At 50.2% G+C, this 17,693-nt stretch overlaps 1 protein-coding gene across 1 annotated transcript; it reads right to left on the bottom strand.

The window, feature by feature from the left end:
* Positions 1–7,346: 7,346 nt before the first annotated feature.
* TSEN54 (tRNA splicing endonuclease subunit 54) lies at positions 7,347–17,439 on the bottom strand. The gene is made up of 12 exons (XM_086624149.1): positions 17,411–17,439; positions 17,138–17,296; positions 15,921–15,984; positions 15,693–15,776; positions 13,736–13,834; positions 13,393–13,445; positions 12,942–13,040; positions 11,181–11,815; positions 10,565–10,625; positions 9,717–9,833; positions 9,095–9,136; positions 7,347–8,673 (listed from the first exon to the last, which is right to left on the bottom strand). Exons 1-12 carry the CDS (start codon positions 17,437–17,439, stop codon positions 8,523–8,525), a joined length of 1,593 nt encoding a protein of 530 aa, XP_086480275.1. The 3' UTR covers positions 7,347–8,522.
* Positions 17,440–17,693: the final 254 nt, after the last annotated feature.

The following is a 17,693-nucleotide window of genomic DNA, read 5'->3' as shown; positions in this document are numbered from 1 at the left end:
CACCTCCACTCACCACAGAGAAAAGTGGCTTTGAGCAGGCGGCTACAGGCATCTGTGTTCATGAACCATGCCATCAGCACACGCAGGGGTGAAGAATATGCACACAAACACAGATAGCAGGGTACCCCAAAAAGAGAGAAAGAATAAAAGTTTAGTTTACTTGGAAAGTATATCCTTCTACAATAATTTAGGTACCTCAACTGAAACTTCAAAAATTCTATCAGATCATAAGTCTTCTTTCACCAGACATTCCTGAGACACATATTTACACAAGGCTATATTTACTCTCAGTTAGCAAAAGCTACAGAGCAGTGACAAGCTGCTGTGCTATGCAAGGAGAGCACATCACACCCATGTATAACACAGAGTTTGCCCTTAGCCAGACAAGGAAAGGAAAGTGCCAAAGAGACGCACCCTTTCCCACTGTCAATCAATATCCTGGACCTGTTAAACTAGGCAAACCCACAGAGAAACTCTACTCATTATCCTCCCTGCTTTAGAAAAGGGACCTCCTCAACCATGACAGCAGAGACAAACTCGCTGTTAGGAGCAAAGTAAGGAGAAGAGTGAGCTTGATTTGAGACACAACTTGATACGTAGCCACCTGCTAGAATGTTTTATCCTGAAATATTAATTGCATCTAGAAGCATGCTGTTTGAACCTGCTTATGCAAGAGATCCAGCATTCACACTCCAGCCCACAACAACTTGCTCAACTGGCTAAGGAGCATAGTAGCTCAGAATCAAGTAGTAACTCACTTGAGGAAACGTCATCCTGGCAAGCTGCTGTGTCCATTACGATCAGAGAAGGCTCGCTACTAAAGTAATCTCTCATTGCCTGGTATTAGAGTTTCACAACTGTCCAAAGAACTCCCAAATGTCACAGTATGGGAAAAGACAAGAGGAAAAGCAGTTCTGAGCAAAGGCAAAGAAGGAACAGCAAAGAGAACGGCATCTGCTGTAGTACAGGTTGTCCAAACAGAATTATTATTACAAGTTCACAAGCTCTTGTCAATGAGAAGAATTTTCTTGTAAGTACAATAAGCAAGTATCGTTTCCAATTCTGGAAAAACAAAAAAATTCCACAATCTGTATAATCTTGCCTTCCAGATGCACATTTACATATTAGCAGACCAGTTTCTCTCCCACACACCTTCAGTGTCTTACATAAAACTCCAGTCCCATGTGCTCTCCAGTTATCTGCCAGTCAGCACTTAGAACCATATGGTAACAGCTGTGGCTACCAGTAGCCAGAGAGGAATTATCCAGTAGCCTCTGAAGCCATGCCAGGCCTGCATCTATCTAATGTTCTTATTTTCCAAGGAAACAATTCTTTAGGCTTTCAAAGATGAGCCTTTTACCAGAAACTATATGCAACATTCTCTTCTTCTAAGATGCCTTGAGGTCAGCTGTTTATGGGCAACAATAGCCCAAGGCTGAGTCAATCTAAATTTTGCTCATATTCAGTACATGGACACCTGACAGCAAAGACAGAATGCCCTGTACATCAAGCTCCTGCCACTTCATTAGCTGAAGGCTTAGCTAAATATGATGACGTACCGTTTTTCACCTCATTTGATTAGATCCAGTCACAAAACAAAGGCTCTTCATTATTCATATTAGAAAGACAATGAAAGCATGAGTTGCAAGACAATTCTGTTTCCAATCATGGACTAAGGAACAGTTAGCTTCAAAATCAGATTTCATTCCAGCTTCCTTGCTCAGCTTCATTCATTTTAAATGTTGAGATTTATGGCAAGTACACATGCCATGCCTCAGGACAGACCCACATTCCACAGAAGGCCAAATGCTTCTTCCCAGGAGTAGCATTAATCGTTCCTCACTGCTGTGTGTAGCAATCACATGAGAGCTCCACGTGTTGCTCTGTCTTCATTGCTTTTGCGCACACTAATGTGTCTTGATGCCCATGCACGGCTTACTGAGACACTCCGGATTGTCTCCATCAACCAGGCATGGGCTGGAGGGGAATTACACTTTGTAGAAATTTGTTGCAATTTTTGCTTATGTCCTCCTGTGAAAGTGGAATTTCCAGCCAAAAGTCCCAATCACACAAGTTAATCCAGTCTTACAAGATGAGGAAGCCCAGGTCAGAAGTTTTTACCATACAGACAGTATTAAGCATGGATACAGTCCCAAGTTAACCCCACAACAAAAACATACCCATAATGAGTTTATTTTGCTTACGTAGGAGAGTTGCAAGGTACCATCTGTGTGCTTCCTAGGTAACTTTTACTCAACTTGAACAGATTTTCAATGGGATAAGGTCCAGCAGCTTTCTTTTCAAAATGCCATCCAGTGTCTCAAGAACTCTTAAGTCTTGCCTTGCTTTAGGTCTCCTTTTCATTTCTTCCTCATTGCCCCTTCTGGCTTACCAGTCCTTAAAGGGAGAACTCCTACCTATGCACCTGATAATACTTTATCAACCCTGCTAAAATAAAAGAGGCTTTATCAACAAGCTTTGTTTGAACTGCAAGCAGTTAGTGCTCCTATAACAAACAGTTACCGCCATGGCCTCGTCTGCACTAGGTTTCCTCCCGCGCCCAGAAGTTTGCCTTTTTCCTGTTACCAGCACAGTCAGCAGCAACAGAACAGAGGCTGGATCAATTGCACAGGAAAACACTATTCCTTAGCACGAATGTTCTCGCAACAACAAAAAATCAAAGTATCATTTAAATATTAGCCTTATCAAGTTTATTGATTACAGCAGCCATCAGACATGACTCACTGTGAAATCACAAGTTTAAGAACGCTTTTAGCTTAAAATCAATGAAACAACCCCCAGCTATTCTTTAACTCAGCTGTCACTGTAAAGTTCACCTCTACAATCATGCTCGGCTGCAACACTCTGTCAAGAGATACTCAAGAAGAAAGCACAAGCCAAGCAGAACAGCTAGAGCAAGGGAAGGAAGAGTTGCAGTACATGGAAAGCTTGGAAGTGTAAGACACCACTCCCTTCTCCTGAGATGAGGCTTCACCAGGAAGATGCTCTAACATTAATTTCATGGTTTAATGAGACCATGCAGAGATCTCCCTTACACAATGCAAGGGCCGATCGAGTGCGAGCCCCCCAGCACTCGCAGGTTTATGAACAGGAGAGTGTTCAGATGCACCTCACGTATGGTAGTGAGGCACTAGCAGAGAGAGAAACCAGGAGATCCTCCTGTAAAAAGGATTTATTTTTTATGAGTCTGTAGAGACAACAGTTAAATGAACAACCGAACAGCCTGCGTCAACACTACATGCAGGTGGTCACCCTCCCAAAACACAAGAAATATTAAATAAAAGATCAGAGATAGATTCCCCAAGAACTCTTGGAAAATAATTGAGAACCAATCATACGAAAAACAGGCAGGTTCATGTACTTTTGCAGCTTTGTGCTTGGAGTTACCAGGGACCGCCCACTTGCAATGAATTTACTAGTTGTGCAAACCTTGTGTGTCATTATGACTCCTATTGTGTTCTCCTTGTCATGGGAGCATGACAACATGAAGTTTCAAAACGCTACAGCAAAACAAAGTCTCTGCACTGAACAACATTATTGCACATGATGCAGAACTCTTTGTATGCTTCTACTAAGAAGCATGATTCAAAGGGAAGTGTGGCTTGTAACTTTGGAACAGCATTTTACACCAAACATAGTAGGTCAATGGAGTAAATCACAAAAGCGTTTGCTTCTTAAAGCAGCACAAAGAGTTCTGGCTAGAAGAAACTTTTAGATGAGAATTGGAGTTTCCATAGAACTTCTGCACAGAAATCAAACTTTCAGCCACCACCAGTCTCTCCTTTTGATAAACTATTTTAAAGAAAGAACAGGCTCCTAAGCAGTATCACAACACTTTTATTGCTATGTACTAACTGCATTACATTAGATATAATGTTTAAAACCTCTTACTCTTTGACATCTCTCCAGCCTCTATGTCAGCCAAGAAAACACCACACCTCTTCCATAAGCAGTTCTCAATAATAACCACATTACTGTACCAAAAAGCCACTAGAAGCTACAGGACTCTCAACTGGTTTAACTCCTCCAATAATTTTCTTCAGTCAGTAGTTCCAGCAGATGGAATTTGTTCAAAACCAAATAAAAGATGTTCCTCAACACTATCCTACGAATGTGTTTGAGAACTCTTCTCCCTTTTCAATACCATAAACTAAATGGAGCCCCTCAAGTAGCTACCAGCAGCACTGAGCGGGATTAGGGACTGCTCACGTCTCGCACAAATCACCCTTCTCCCCTCCGTGGGCCAGCCTGTCTTTACAAGGAACGCGTCAGGATGCACGGTGAAGCCTTGGGACGTACCACCACTTTACATTCCACTTGCCAGAAGCACCAGCTTCCCAAATCAAAGCTAAAATCACCAGGCAGCTGCTTTGGGCACACAGCTTCACCTGGGACTTGGTAAAGCAAGATATTCCAGTTGACTGACGCGTTCTCAGATGACTGCCAAGAGCAGCGTTCCCCATCAAGTGACACATTACAACGGACAACTTTTATTGTCTCAGTGAAGCCGTCCTCCTGTCTCGTCACTATCCTCATACGGGCGTAAAGCTTTGTGCCACCACACCGCAAAAGCACCAACCCAGAAGTCTACTTCAACCGCTCCGCACTGTTAACAGCACTAAATATAAACACACAAAACTTTCTCCAAAGCCAAGGTTAAGCCTCACCTCCAGGAGTGGAGATGTCAGGACCAGCTTGTTGCCATGACACAACTAACTGCACAGCAACTGGAGATAAAGGCTAAACAACTTGTTTCACCTCTTGTTTCACCTGCTCGCTGTCTGTTAGAAGCAACGTGCTCCCTCACCCAACTTTGGGAAAGAAAAAAAAAAAAAGTAATATGATACATTTAATACGGGCAGGGATTTGATGGAAAGGAAAAAAAAAAGAACACGCTAACAAAGGCTCCCGAAGGAGACTCCGCAATTCTTATCAATCACATCTGCTTCGAGCCAGCCGTAGCAGATGGAGACCTGCAGGGCCAGGCTGCCGGCACGGCCATCTCCCGCGGCAGGACAGGCGGGAGCGGCGCGCGGGGCCGCTCCGGGACGGCTCCCGAGCGGCCGCGGCTCCCGCAGGAGGCAGCCGGGCAGCGCTCGTCACGGGGCCGTTCTGAGCAGCCCCCCGGCTCCGGCCCGCACCCAGGGCTAACCCAGGAAGTTGTGGAACAAGCGGCCGCAGCCGCGACCTCCGCCAGAAAATCCCAGGATGTAACGCTGCCGTGCGATACCCCCCGGCTACCCGCTCCGGCCAGAACAAACACAGAGCACCGAACTCGATAAGCCGAAAACAAACAGACAAAAAAAGCAAACAAAACACCCGGACAAACCCAACCGCTCAACGCCAGCGCTTGAAGTTTTACGGGCGAGCCAAGGCCGGTGTCTCGGGGTGCCCCGGGGCACGGGGGGGCTTCAGGTGCGGGCAGCCCCGGTGCGCCCGGGCCGGGGCAGCAGCCGGGCTCGCGGCACCCGGCAAAGTGGATCCCCCCGGGGGCGGGGGACCGGCGAGCACCTGCCAGCCCCGCCGGAGGGATTCCGGGAGCAAGCCCGGGGGGCGCCGCAAAGCCCCGGAGGGGCGGACAGGGTCCAGCACCGCCCCAGCCCTCCGCAGCCAGCCCTGCCGGGGCCGCGCCGGCCGGACCCCCCCAAGAACCCCCTCCCCGGAGCCTGTCCCACCAAGCCGGCCCCAGCCCTACAGCCCCCGCGGAGCCGCGCTCACCTGCGGGGCCTGGAGCCGGGCCGCCCCGGCCTCGCTCCGCTCCGCGCCCGCTCCCCCCCTCGCCTGCGCGGCAGCGGCGGCCTCCCTGCCCGGCCACCTCCGGGAGGGGTGCGGCAGGGCGGGGCCTCGCATGCAAACAGCCCCTCCTGGGGCGGGGCCTCGCATGCAAATTACTTCGTCATCGTGTAACAGTCCGGGAGCTCGGAGCCGGTCAGGAAGTAGCCACACACCCCCCCGGCCCCGGCAGACCGGGACACCGAGCACCGGCTATAGCCGGTGCTCGGTGTCCCGGTCTGCCGGGGCCGGGGCCAGCGCGCCGGGAGAGCCCCTTCTCCCGGCTCCGTTCCCACGAGGGGCAGGGACCTGGTGCGCAGCTGAAGGGAAGCGCCAACCAACCTGCCATCGGGAGCAAAAAAGAAAGAGATGGAAAGACTTTAACGGAAAGTTGAAGGCTTAGTTGGAACGAGCCACACAACTGCAGCTCTCTTGCTACGCAGCTCAGCTGCAGCCAGCCTGTGTCCTACTGCAGGGAACAACGGCTGGGCAAGGAATCGGTAGTGAGGTGGAGTGCACTGGCACTTCAAGGTCTGCCAAAAGCCTGAAATTACCTCTGATGAGGGGCCAGTAACAGCCAACATTCCAAAAGTGATCATTTTCAATTAAAATATTTGTTTCTGTCGTCCTCTTGCAACATCTAGCCAACCCACATCATGGGCCAAAATGAAGCGGTGGTATCAGTCTGCATCATAATCCCATCCTGCTGAAGGCACTGTCAGATGTTGTGGTGCTGAGCAAGGCAGCCACAGTTTCTCAACCCTCCCTGCAGTGGTTATTAAATTGTAATTGTTTTGTGCTGAATCAGGGAGTCTCTGCCCCAGCGAAACTCACTGGGTGGCTCTCGTAGAGTTCATTGATACAATTCCACCTTGGCATAAGCAGATGAGACTGATTGAAATCAACAGCAGTGAGTTTGACCTAGTTTCAGGCCAAATGTGAGCCCTGTGGGTCAGACTGGAGCTCTTCTGGCTGTGCCTGTTCTTAGAAACTCTCTTCCCACTGCCTTTAATCTGCAAAACAGTCTGGGAGAATGCTGAGGGCACAGACTGGAGCTGCCAACAACCCCAGCGTTTCAAAAGCACTGTAAGAGCAAAAGCACTGCTCGAAGGAGGGAGGAAGAGGAAGGGGAGAGCGTGTGGGAGGAGCTGTCAGACCCTCACCTCAGACTTCCAGCATCTGATAACAGGGGCGTGTATGTGAAACAGGACCAGGCGTAGTACTTGCAGCAGATCCCTGCCACCTTGGGCTACGATACCTCTGACCACGCAGCAGGAAGACGGCAAGGTGTCCTGTGCCAGCAGGAACTGCACACGGATGTAGGGACTCCTCCAGGCTCTGAGTCACACTGCCCTCCCAGGGAACGGGGCAGCAGCTGGACGCAAACACAGATGGGTGTAGGAGTTTGGTTACGCAGCCACAGGGCTGTATGACCATGACCAGGCGCTCATCAGCTGGTGCTCCTGGAGTCCCAGTAGCCTCCCCAGGAGTGTCTCCCTCTGCATAACTTAACATTTCTGCAGGAATTAAGAACCACACTGAGGAGCTCATACTGTTGGAAAAGGCTTTTTTATTGCTTTGCCTTCTCCCCATCTCCAAAAGGAACTCAAAAATTATCAAATAAAAAGCATCTAAGCCAGTTGCTATTACAGTTCTGAAGAACCTCGATACCAAACACAGCCATGCTCAGCACACTTCTGTCCACTGAGCAGACTTTCTGGCACCTGTCACTGGTACTTTTGCATAGAGGCTAAAGCAGATTTGGTACATGGATATCCTGGTGGAAAGCTTCCACAGTAGGGCCTGGAAAGCAATGATGTCCTCCATCTGGAGCACAACAGCCATAGGACTGGAAGGCTCATGGAGGAATTTGGAGCTTCTTTACTCAGGGTATCTCTCACTTGCAAAAGAAAAGACACAGATCCACAGCCAGGAAAGAAGACGTCAGGGTGAAACAGAGGGGGCTGCAGTACAGCCCTGGTGAGACTATCAGCTACAGTGTGCCGACAGCAGTGGCCAAACTTTAGTATGGCATAACACTGTGTGGTCAAAATGCATCTCAGTGCAGCCACTGCAACATGAGACTGAGGTAACATCTGCAATTCTCTGGGGCTTTTTGTGACCTCTGACTGATGAAACAGTGTTAAAGGCACAGTTTCCTGCTCTCGGGAAACTTTACTCTGGGTGGCTGAGTTTTATGGCTGTGCCTTTTTCAGATCAGAATCTGATCTGACAGTTGTTGGCACAGATGAATGACAGGGGCTCAGGACACCACCACTGATCTGATCAGCTTATGCTGTCCCTGACTGACCTCAGTGACTCTCCAACCATTTGACTGGTGTAGCACAGTGGTTCTTAACATGTGACAAGAGGATCACCAGTGAAGTGTTTTCTAATGGTCCGCAGGTCAGCTAGATGACATGGAATAGGTAGACTAGTGGTCCATGAGATGAGAAAGCTGGAGAACCAGTGGCTTCAAGAACGAAGCAGTGTGTATTCCAGTTCAGAAATGCCCAGCTAAGTCATGAACACTTGTTTGTTGTAGATTTTGCTATTCTGCCTGAGCCATCTAGTTAGGTGAAGTCTGTAACAGGCAATAAAGTGGTCAACTACCCAAGGTTCCAGTTATCACAGGCTCTATTTTCTGTAATATTTCATTAATCAAGAAACCAAATCCTGAGTAAAGCTCTTCCCTTCATCCCATACCATTTCTGCAAGCAACGGCAACTTCAGTCATTAACATCAACTGGCAGCTTGAATTCCTTTAGCGAATAAAAGGCGATTTCTCCGTGATCCACCAGTGCGAAGACCACTGGGACATCCCCACTCTGATATGTAACTTGCTTCAAAGCCCGAAGGGATGGAACCTCCTCGTCAAAGCTGCAGAGAGAAAAATATTCCGTTGTTCTCAAAGCAAGAAGAATACACAGACAAAGCTGTCCTGGCCAACGATCACAACAGCTCACTTTGGTCTTAGGACTTGGTAGTGACCCTCCCCATGTCTTCCAGTCAAAGCAGGAGGCTGCCAGCCCTGAGATAGTACATTGCACGCCGGGAACTTGGAGCTGTCCAATCCTTTGCCAAAAGCAAGGGCAACTGCGCACTGCTCCACACTGTGCCCACTGGATGCGGCTCACAGGGCTCCCTGCAAATTGCCAATCCAGTGCAATCTTAATACCTTTGTGCTACGAAGATCTTTAGGTTGCTGGGATCAACATCAGACCTGCTTTTCCCTCCTTTTACTTCTTCAGAGTACGTTCACTTGTAAATGAAAAGATTTGTAAAGCAAGGATCATCCTACTGTAAAACTGCAGTACCACCTTCCTTGCTCTGGCTACTACAGCTGCAGAGAGTAGAGGAGGGATAGTTTTAGTATATATCAAAATCAGAAAAGCCAGAAACTGAACTTTGTACCTGCCTATAAAGTATCAGATCCTGGATCCAGCAAGAAAGGGGACACTTATCCTACGTTCATACTGATCTTAAAGGTACGTTTGACAAAGATCAAAATACTAAACCCATGGCCCTGACCTTGTAGGGAGGTCCCACAGGAATCTGCACTGGCTGATGATTTGGGTACCATACAGCTACCTGCAAAACTTTGCTCTACATGAGTTTCACAAGCATTGCATAAATAGAGCCGTGGCTTCTTACTCCTGACTCCAGTAATACTCAGACATGAGCAGCAACCAGATGACCAAACAGTGTGAGCTGAATGCAAGGGCTGGGGAAATTGTAAGCCACAGCCTCCAACAGAGGAACTGAAAGAAAAAAAAAATATTCTGGGTAGGATCACCCTCAAGGGAGGCACTCTGATGATCTGTAAAGCTCACAAGATGCTGGGTCATTTACAGATCATTAGGACTTTATTTCTGCAACAGCAACTGCTACATTTCATAATACAGCATAAGGCTCATGGATACCTCCGAACGCACATCCTGACATACGGCTTCCCAGGGTTTGTCTTCTTAAACTTGGCCACAGCATCTGCTTGATACACATTGAAGTCTATCTTCATGCCCTCTGGATCCTCCTGCAGCCTACAGGAGAGAGAACACATCCACACGTGTATGGGATTGAAACATTGTAGGCTATAGATACAGCATGGAAAAGGGAACAAAAGCTCTTCAAGCCTGACTAATTTGGGCCCTTTGAAAGGCTTCACTCCTCAAAGGACTGACCCTGCAACTGTACTAATTACTTTTCAGATCTTTCCTGTAGCCAGAACAGAGCAAGCTCCCACCCCATCTACCACACTCCCGCCTCTGCAGACTCCCTTGCAAGAAGCACCACTAACAGATACAGAAGCAAAGCACTGCTCTGCCTGACAGGGACCACACACAAACGCCACACAGACTCTTTGAGGCAGGAGCAGAACCAAAAATCCCAAAGCCAAGGTTTTATAATCATTGCAGCAGGGATGGCAGCACATTCCAGGGATGAGGCACAGGTGAAACCCAACCAAACCTCTGGGGGAGATTATCTGGCTGGAGTGCAGAGAGCAAATGGCAGGAAAAGAGAGCAACCCAATGTTTTAATTGGCCTGGAATGCCCTAGCTCTGTTGCTGCAGGACCTGGTACTTCATGGAAATGTCAGCCTCTCATTACAGATGCAGTAGGGTCATGGAGCAGAGCACTGGATTCTCTTGGTATCCTGGATGCCAGGCAGCTCCCAAACTGCTGCTGTGAGCATCTCAGACCTCACAAGCAGGGACAGTCACAAGACACCCTCACTCCCTAATAGCTACGAGCTGGCTGGCTGGATACTAACCGGGAGGCTCCATCCAGGATGTGGGAAGGCTGCAGCACGCTGATCTGCTGGAGGAGCGCAGCTGGAGGGAGAAGGAACAGGAAAGGATCAGACCAGCTATTTCGCTCCCAGGGCACTACAAGCACTCCACAACCACCCACAAGCCTTCCTCCTCCAACAATGGCTGGCAGCACCACAGTCACCACTGGCTACTTCAAAGACCTCAACTTCCTCATCTCCTCCCAGCACACAGCCCAGAGCACCGTGCAACTGCTTTGCATCTCGCTGGCCCCGATTTCACATGCCTAACAGTCTAGCAGGAAAGACTGCAATACAGTAGGACATGGGGAATGGATTAGAAGACCTCCCAAGGCCCTGTTTATCCTGGCACTTGAGTGGGCTATAGAAAGAGATGGAGAGGCAGAGGACAAGCTTTCTTCTCTCTCTCCACATCCATAGCTGGGCTCCTCTGCGCCTGCTTTGCCTAGGCCTTCTAATGACATTCTCCTTCTCAAGGTACTGTCCCCCTAAACTGATGTTCAGCTTCTCCATGTCATCCCTTTTGCTACTGCATACCAGGCAATGTTTCACAGAGTGGAGGAGAAGGGGGCTCCTGTTAAGTTCCCAGAGCCACTACCTGATGAGGTAGCTTCATCTGGCCGCAAAAGCGGTGTGACAGCTTGGTCCCAAAGATGCGGTGGTCGTCTCCAAACCCTCCGCTGGCTCCTCTGGTCCAAAAGCGCTTTGTACTCCTGCCAGTTGGAGCAGCGTCTCACCTCCCGGTCAGCATTGACACTGCTCTTGTACCTGCTCTCCTGCTCTCGCTGCTCCCTTTCCTTCCGTGACAGCTTCTCCTGTTTCTGATTGATGCGCACGCACCAGCAATCTGCATCAACCTCCCTCCCTGGCACGTTCTCCGGCAGGAGACAGCTGTCAGGTGAGGGCAGATGTGTGCATGGCTGGTCCGGGGCCACGTTTGGCAAGATGATGGTGGTAAAATCCCAGCGGGGTGCCTGGGTGCCAGTGCTGCTCCCCTTCTGGTCTCCAGCCTGGCTCCTGGAGGGGCTCATGGAGTCCTTTTGTCCTGTATCAAGAGGAACTGGCTTTGACTCCTGCTCTCCACTGCCAGCATCTGATTCCTTTGGCTGCTCTGACAAGGGCTCTTCATCCATGGAAAGGCTGTTGGAATCTCCACAGTCTCCTCCAGCTTTTTCAGAGGTCCCTTCGGCTTCTGGAAGGTCCTCAGACACCTTATGTTTCTTCTCATGAGACCTAAAGGTAAAAGCAGCAGCGTAAAAGACAGAGAGAGTGTGTGGTGGAACGTTATTCCCTTTGAATCCTACCTCCTCCCTGCTAACTGGAAGAATGCAGTCTGCCAAACCTGAAGGAAGGATGGCAAAGGTGGCAGGAACCCCAGACAGGTCTGCAAACCCTTGATAACAACCTCTTGGCTGGAAGGAGGGCGTTTGCTTGTGTGACAAAACGAGTTGGTAAAAAAGGCGGCCAAGAACAAGCAGTGAATGCCAAAGGCAGAATAAACTCAGCAGTCCCGCATGAGGCTCAACTTCAACGCCCAGGAGAATCTCAGCCTTGAATGTGTAGACACACGCTCCTGACCTGCCAGGGGGCCTCCACACACCCCATATACACCCAAACACCTCCATGCAAACACTATGAACTTCAGCCAAACCAGCACAGGACAGGCAAAAATCCTCCTACCAGCATCTGTTACTGGTATGAGATTCAGTCCCGGGTCCCAGAGAAAATGGGGCAATTCTTAAAACAAGAGTTTTATCTCCCAGTTCCTAAAATTTTGTTAACTCCTCAGGCACCGATTTACTCGTTAGCAGGAAAGGACTTGCAGACCAGTCTCGTCCTCCCTGTTTCTTAAAGGATGATGCCACCTACTGGAAGCTGTCACAATTACTAGCAAAATCACTAATTATGTCAGGTTCTGTTTGCATTTTGGACATGTCTAGAGGCCACGTGCAAGGACCAGCACCCAACTATGCTCTCTGCTCCACAGTTCTACCATGTAAGCTGCACTGAGGGGGTAGATGAGTGCAAGATGTGCACTGTGATGTCTGTGCTCCCTCTAAAAAAGAGCAAGAGGAGACATCTGCCACGTGTTTCTTCAGCACTAACCTCTCTACCCTTCTATTTTGGCATCTCAGCACTGCAGCTGGGAGGCTCAGGGGCAGTTTACCCCTGTTAACCCTGCATGAAGTACAGATGTAACAAAAAGGCACGCTGCAAAGAGTTCAGGAAAAGCACTGCACTACCTGGGGACAGCCAAGAGCAGCTGTGCCAGACAGGTCACCCAGAGCACCAAGGGCTGAGGATGATGTTCCCAAGCTGCAGAACCTGTGAGAATATGGAAGAAGGCTTTGGGCCTTACCGAGGGCTGGAACTCCTCCTCCTTTTGCGATGGTGTTTCCCAGAGCTCTGGCAGTGACTTTCCAGGTTCAGTCGCCTCTCGTAGGGAGACAGGACAGTGCTGTAAGGAGACACCAACACAGAGGCTGACAGCAGGGCGGGACAGTGAGACTACCCTTCTGCTCAGCCCCCAGAAAACAGCAACAAAACCCTTTTCTTCCAGGCACAGAAAATCCACAAGCAGGACCAGGATGGTCCTCAGTTCATGCCCCATTTCATGTTCCAAATCACTTCCTCAAGAGAGAGGAGCAAGGAAGGGTAGAGTGCCACTTTCAGCCTTTAATCCTCCCAAGACATGGAATGCAAGGTCAAAGTCCTCTTCTCTGCCGTTCCACCGGGGCCATGCAGTGGGCACAGAGCTGCCCAGGGTCTTCAGAAAGGAGAAAGCAGCGTGGAAAAAAGAAGCTGGTTACCTGGGGTCGAATCTCAGTACAACATAACCCAGTTGCTTCAAGTGGCTGAACACCTTAGAGCAAAGGAAAGTGAGAGGGTTAAACGACTACTCTAAAAGCAAACAATTTACTTCAGTTCTGCGACAACTGAGTAAACACTCTGACACTGGCAGAGGAGAAAACACCAGGGCTCAGACCCAAAGCAAAGGTGGGGAAACAGGGACTGATCATCTGGAAGACAACCTGAGAAAAACTTCCCTTCCCGCCCTAACTGTCCTACTCTGAGCCACAAGAAGAGGTTGTGTGGCAGAGGCTGGGATCTCTGCCTTCATCCTCCCTACAATAGCTGGAGGTCCCAACACACCTGGTAACGTGGCAGGCTCATCGTCTCCTGGGACAGCAGGATCTCGTAGGCCTCCTGGATTGACAAGGGCAGATCTCTGTAGAAGAGCTGAACAGAGCCCTGCAGGGCAAAAGCTCAGTGTAGAGAGAATCACAGGGAACAAACCTATGCAAGCTCACACCAGCCTCTTCCCACTGGTCTCAGCACCCTCCTTCACATTATATCCATGCCCCTCCATGTGCCACCTGGATTACTCAACAGTCCCTCTCCCATGCCCAGTTCTCCCATGCCCCAGTTTGCGCAGCCAGGTAAGAAGTTCCCAGCCACAGCTGTCAGCTCTTGCCCCAGTGCCACATCTGTTTGGAGGATGCACCTGGGAGCATGACACTCAGTCATTAAAATAATCATTACTTTGGAGGATAATTTTCTTTAACTTCGATGATCTCAGTGACTCTGGACACAGCTCAACTACAAAAACATTTAGGACCAGCACAACTGAGAGAGCTAGGGCAGAGAAATTGATGCCATCAATTGGTGGCTCCTCAGAAGCATTTACTGCAGCCCCAGTGATTCCACAGGTAGCTTCCCCAGGCAACAGCAACTAACCTCCAGGAGGCAGTTTTAGGCAACACCTCTTTTTATTTATTTTAAAAACCGTGTTTACTCATAAACAAAGAGAAAAAAAAAACACACTAGGAACCACACCTCTCCCATGGGATGGGCTGAAGGCATCTAACAGGTCTGCTGCTTCTGGGGAGAGATTTTGTACTCAGCAATCAACTATATAAATTTATTTTCATCAATTTATTCGCAATCTATTGTTTGTTGAATTGCCAAAGGTAAAAAAACCCTACTTTTGCAGCTAGGATTTAAGGGATGGCATCAGACGACCATAATCTGATTTAAGTTTTACTACGGGAAAAAACCTCACCTTTAGATCAGTGCACAGGCTGCAGTGGAGAGACAAAAATATCCTTCTCTATAGCAAAGAAATCCAACTGAGCCCTACCCAGCATTTCTGCAAGCACTGGAAGCAACCTGGTCTCAACTCCCCTGTCTGCCACATTTCAATTTCTTTCTGCCATGTATACTGGGAAGAGATGCCAAATGGCTGCTAAGTAAGGACCTCCCATGCCAACCACCTTCACATGGAAAGATCTGATTTAGTGCCTAAATGAGGCCCTACCAAGCTGGACAGACTTGCACTAATTCCTATCAGCTGCTTAGAGAAGCACAGAAACACTGTGCTAATGAACTCATGAACCACTGGATAAGGAAGTCAACTTATGATAGAGAAGGCACTGACCAGTCTCAGATGTCCTCATTAACTGTACACCAGTTCTGAGGAAAAGGATTTCTCAGTATCAAACCTTTTATTCCAATTAACTCCTGCAAGGAACAGAAGATAATACTTTGATCTCAATTCCAGAAATTCCCAGGACAGTGCATTTTCCTGGACTGTGGAAGTTCAAGTCCCTATACCTACAGAATTTGGTAAAGAAGTAATCGCTATATAAATGTGTGTTTCATCGCCCCCAGAGCAAGAAAGCAGACAGAGATCTCGATAGAAAAATTCCTAACGTGCTCCTCAGCTTTTCTCATTCTGATAAGAGAGCTGAGTTACTAGCTGTACCAACAGAAATTCAGATCAACTAAAGCCCTCCTAGCCTCTACTGTCGCATTTGACATAGGAGTGGGTTAAACACGATACCAGCTGGACAAACTGGCCACCGATCCAACTAACCCGCTGTCAATGACACAGAGGCTGCTTTGGAGTACAACATCTGAACCCCTGGCTTCATCAGCAAACAGGCCACTAGAGACAATTCCTTGAGAACCAAGTGTTTATCAGCTGCTCAAACTGGAGCAGTGTCCAACACAAGGCAAGTGATTTCAGACCAGTCTAAAGCTGCTACAGTTCCTCCACGCACTCAGGAAGGACCCAACGTCCCTATCCATGCACAGGTATCCTACTTACGCACTCCAGCAGGAACAGAGCTTCCTCAGGCAGCAGGCACTGTTTGCCACGCTCTGTGAATCCCATGGTGTGCCAAAACTTCCCCTGGAACAGAAGAACAAATTCAGAATGGGCTCTGGCTGTTCCCTGCTGACAAGCAGGCTCTCTCCCATTTCAAGCAGCAAATTAAGGAACCTGCAACGGCCAGCAGGAGATGATGGCACGGAGCACACTCTGCAGCAGACTCACCGCAGGGGACTGCAGCTCTACGATGCCCTGTCCTGGCTTCCACTCAGCTTTCACCAGATTCCCCCTGAGAAGGTTAAAGATTAGTTTGTTATTACTAGCCTGTCCTACAAGCAACTCCTATTGTAGCAACACATCAGGTTGGTGTCAAAAGCCAGCAAACTTCCAGGTGGCATTTTTACAGGTCAAGGCCTTAGAAAGACATCATCTTCTGGATCTACCAGAAGTAGATCAGTACCAGCTGAACATTTTATCACCATCAACTAGTTAAGAGTGTCTTCAGTCAGCACTACAGATGTCTCTCCATAGACTACAGCAGCCTGCTGGAGATGCGTGGCCATTATAGATCATACGATTGCTCAGACTTGCTACATCTTTAGTCAGCACCACAATTTTCCCATCTGAAAGGATACTCAATCCTGCCCAGTCAGCCTCCCATCCTGATAGTCTTCACTGCTGCCCTAGACGTGCATTTACAGATGTACGTGAACAAACCCAACCATGACAACAGCAGAAGGTAACGGCCCGCCCTGTCTGACCTGCCTATCTGCTGGAGGTCACCATTCTCTCCCTGAAGTCACCAGTGGTGTGATTTTATGTGACCGGTTTCTGCTGCTACTCATCAGTGCAGACAGAGAAACTATTACCAGAAAACAGCAGGCCAAAAGGAGAAAGTGTGTGCTGAGAGGTGGCGTGTGAAAAATCTCCCAAGAAACAATAAGCTCCAGAGATTGTTAGCGCTGTGGAAACCACCAAAACTGCTAAAGCGGGGACACTGAGCCCAGCCCACCCACCAGCATCAACAAGGAGCTGCGTAACTCAGACCATGCCCGAGACGACAGTGGCTGCTCTTTGCGAAGGCTGCAGGATTATGCACGCACCTGAGAAAACTGAAGCTCTTTGAGGGACTTCTCTGAACACCCACACTGAAGCCACTGGTGCGCCAGTACGAGCCCCTGCTCCTGGGGGAACAGCCGGGGCTGCCCCGCTGTTGCTCCGAGCAGGCGAACGTCGGGGAGAGGCAGGGGAACCTCCTGCGCTAACATCCACCTGCCACCGCCGGCTCGGCTCTTCTCACAGCAACACCGAGCGGCGCGCAGCTGGCTCCGACCCCCCGACACGATCGCTCCCAGGGAAAAAAGGGATTTGCCACCCCGGGCTCGGCGCAGCCCCGCGACCCCCGGCCGCTCCAGCCGGGCCCCCCCGCCCCGGGGACTCACAGCCGCTCCCCGCGCTCCTCGGAGAGCAGCCGCCACTGCTCCTCCCGGCACCGGCGCAGCTTCTCCGCCTGCTCGGCCGAGCCGTCGGGGACGAAGTCCTTCTGGCCGCCGGGGCGCCGCGGGGCCCTGCGGCCGCGGGCCGGCGGCACCTCCGCCGCGCTGCCGGGCGAGAGGGGAGGCGCGGTGAGGGGAGGGCGCCCCGGCACCCAGCCCGGGCGCCAGCCCCCCGTGCCGCGGGCACCCCCGAGGCCTCCCCGCCCGCGCGGGCCCTACCTCGGGCGGCCCGACCCGCCGGGCTCCATGGGCGCGTCGCGGAAAGCCGCTTCCTTCCGCCGCCGGGCCCTGGCGCCGGCAGAGCCGGGCGGGCGCTAGCGCGCCCCCGGGGGGTCGGAGGGCTGCGAGCGGCACGGACCGGGCACCAGGCTGGCACTGGGGCGTGCTCCGGGACACCCCTCCGGCGTGCAGCGGGCCGTGCACCGACCTCTGCGCCGTACGGCACATCGGGCTGCGCCACGCACAGGAACCGGGCGCTGGTGCCACGCATGGAGCTGTGCCC

Source organism: Tauraco erythrolophus, chromosome 20 (genome assembly GCF_009769465.1).
Source record: "Tauraco erythrolophus isolate bTauEry1 chromosome 20, bTauEry1.pri, whole genome shotgun sequence".
In the NCBI taxonomy this organism is placed as follows: Eukaryota; Metazoa; Chordata; class Aves; order Musophagiformes; family Musophagidae; genus Tauraco; species Tauraco erythrolophus.
Note: the sequence above shows the minus strand (reverse complement) of the source record. Positions and strands in the feature narration are given on the sequence as shown.

What these genes read in the sequence shown, in the direction of transcription:
- TSEN54 (XM_086624149.1), bottom strand. Translation starts at nt 17,439, where the DNA reads ATGGAGCCCGGCGGGTCGGGCCGCCCGAG. An exon ending in TAGAGCTGCAGTCCCCTGCG is followed by an intron (nt 15,777 to 15,920) that starts GTGAGTCTGCTG and finishes CTTCTGTTCCAG; the next exon opens with GGGAAGTTTTGGCACACCAT. An exon ending in CTCTGTTCCTGCTGGAGTGC is followed by an intron (nt 13,835 to 15,692) that starts GTAAGTAGGATA and finishes TTTGCCCTGCAG; the next exon opens with GGCTCTGTTCAGCTCTTCTA.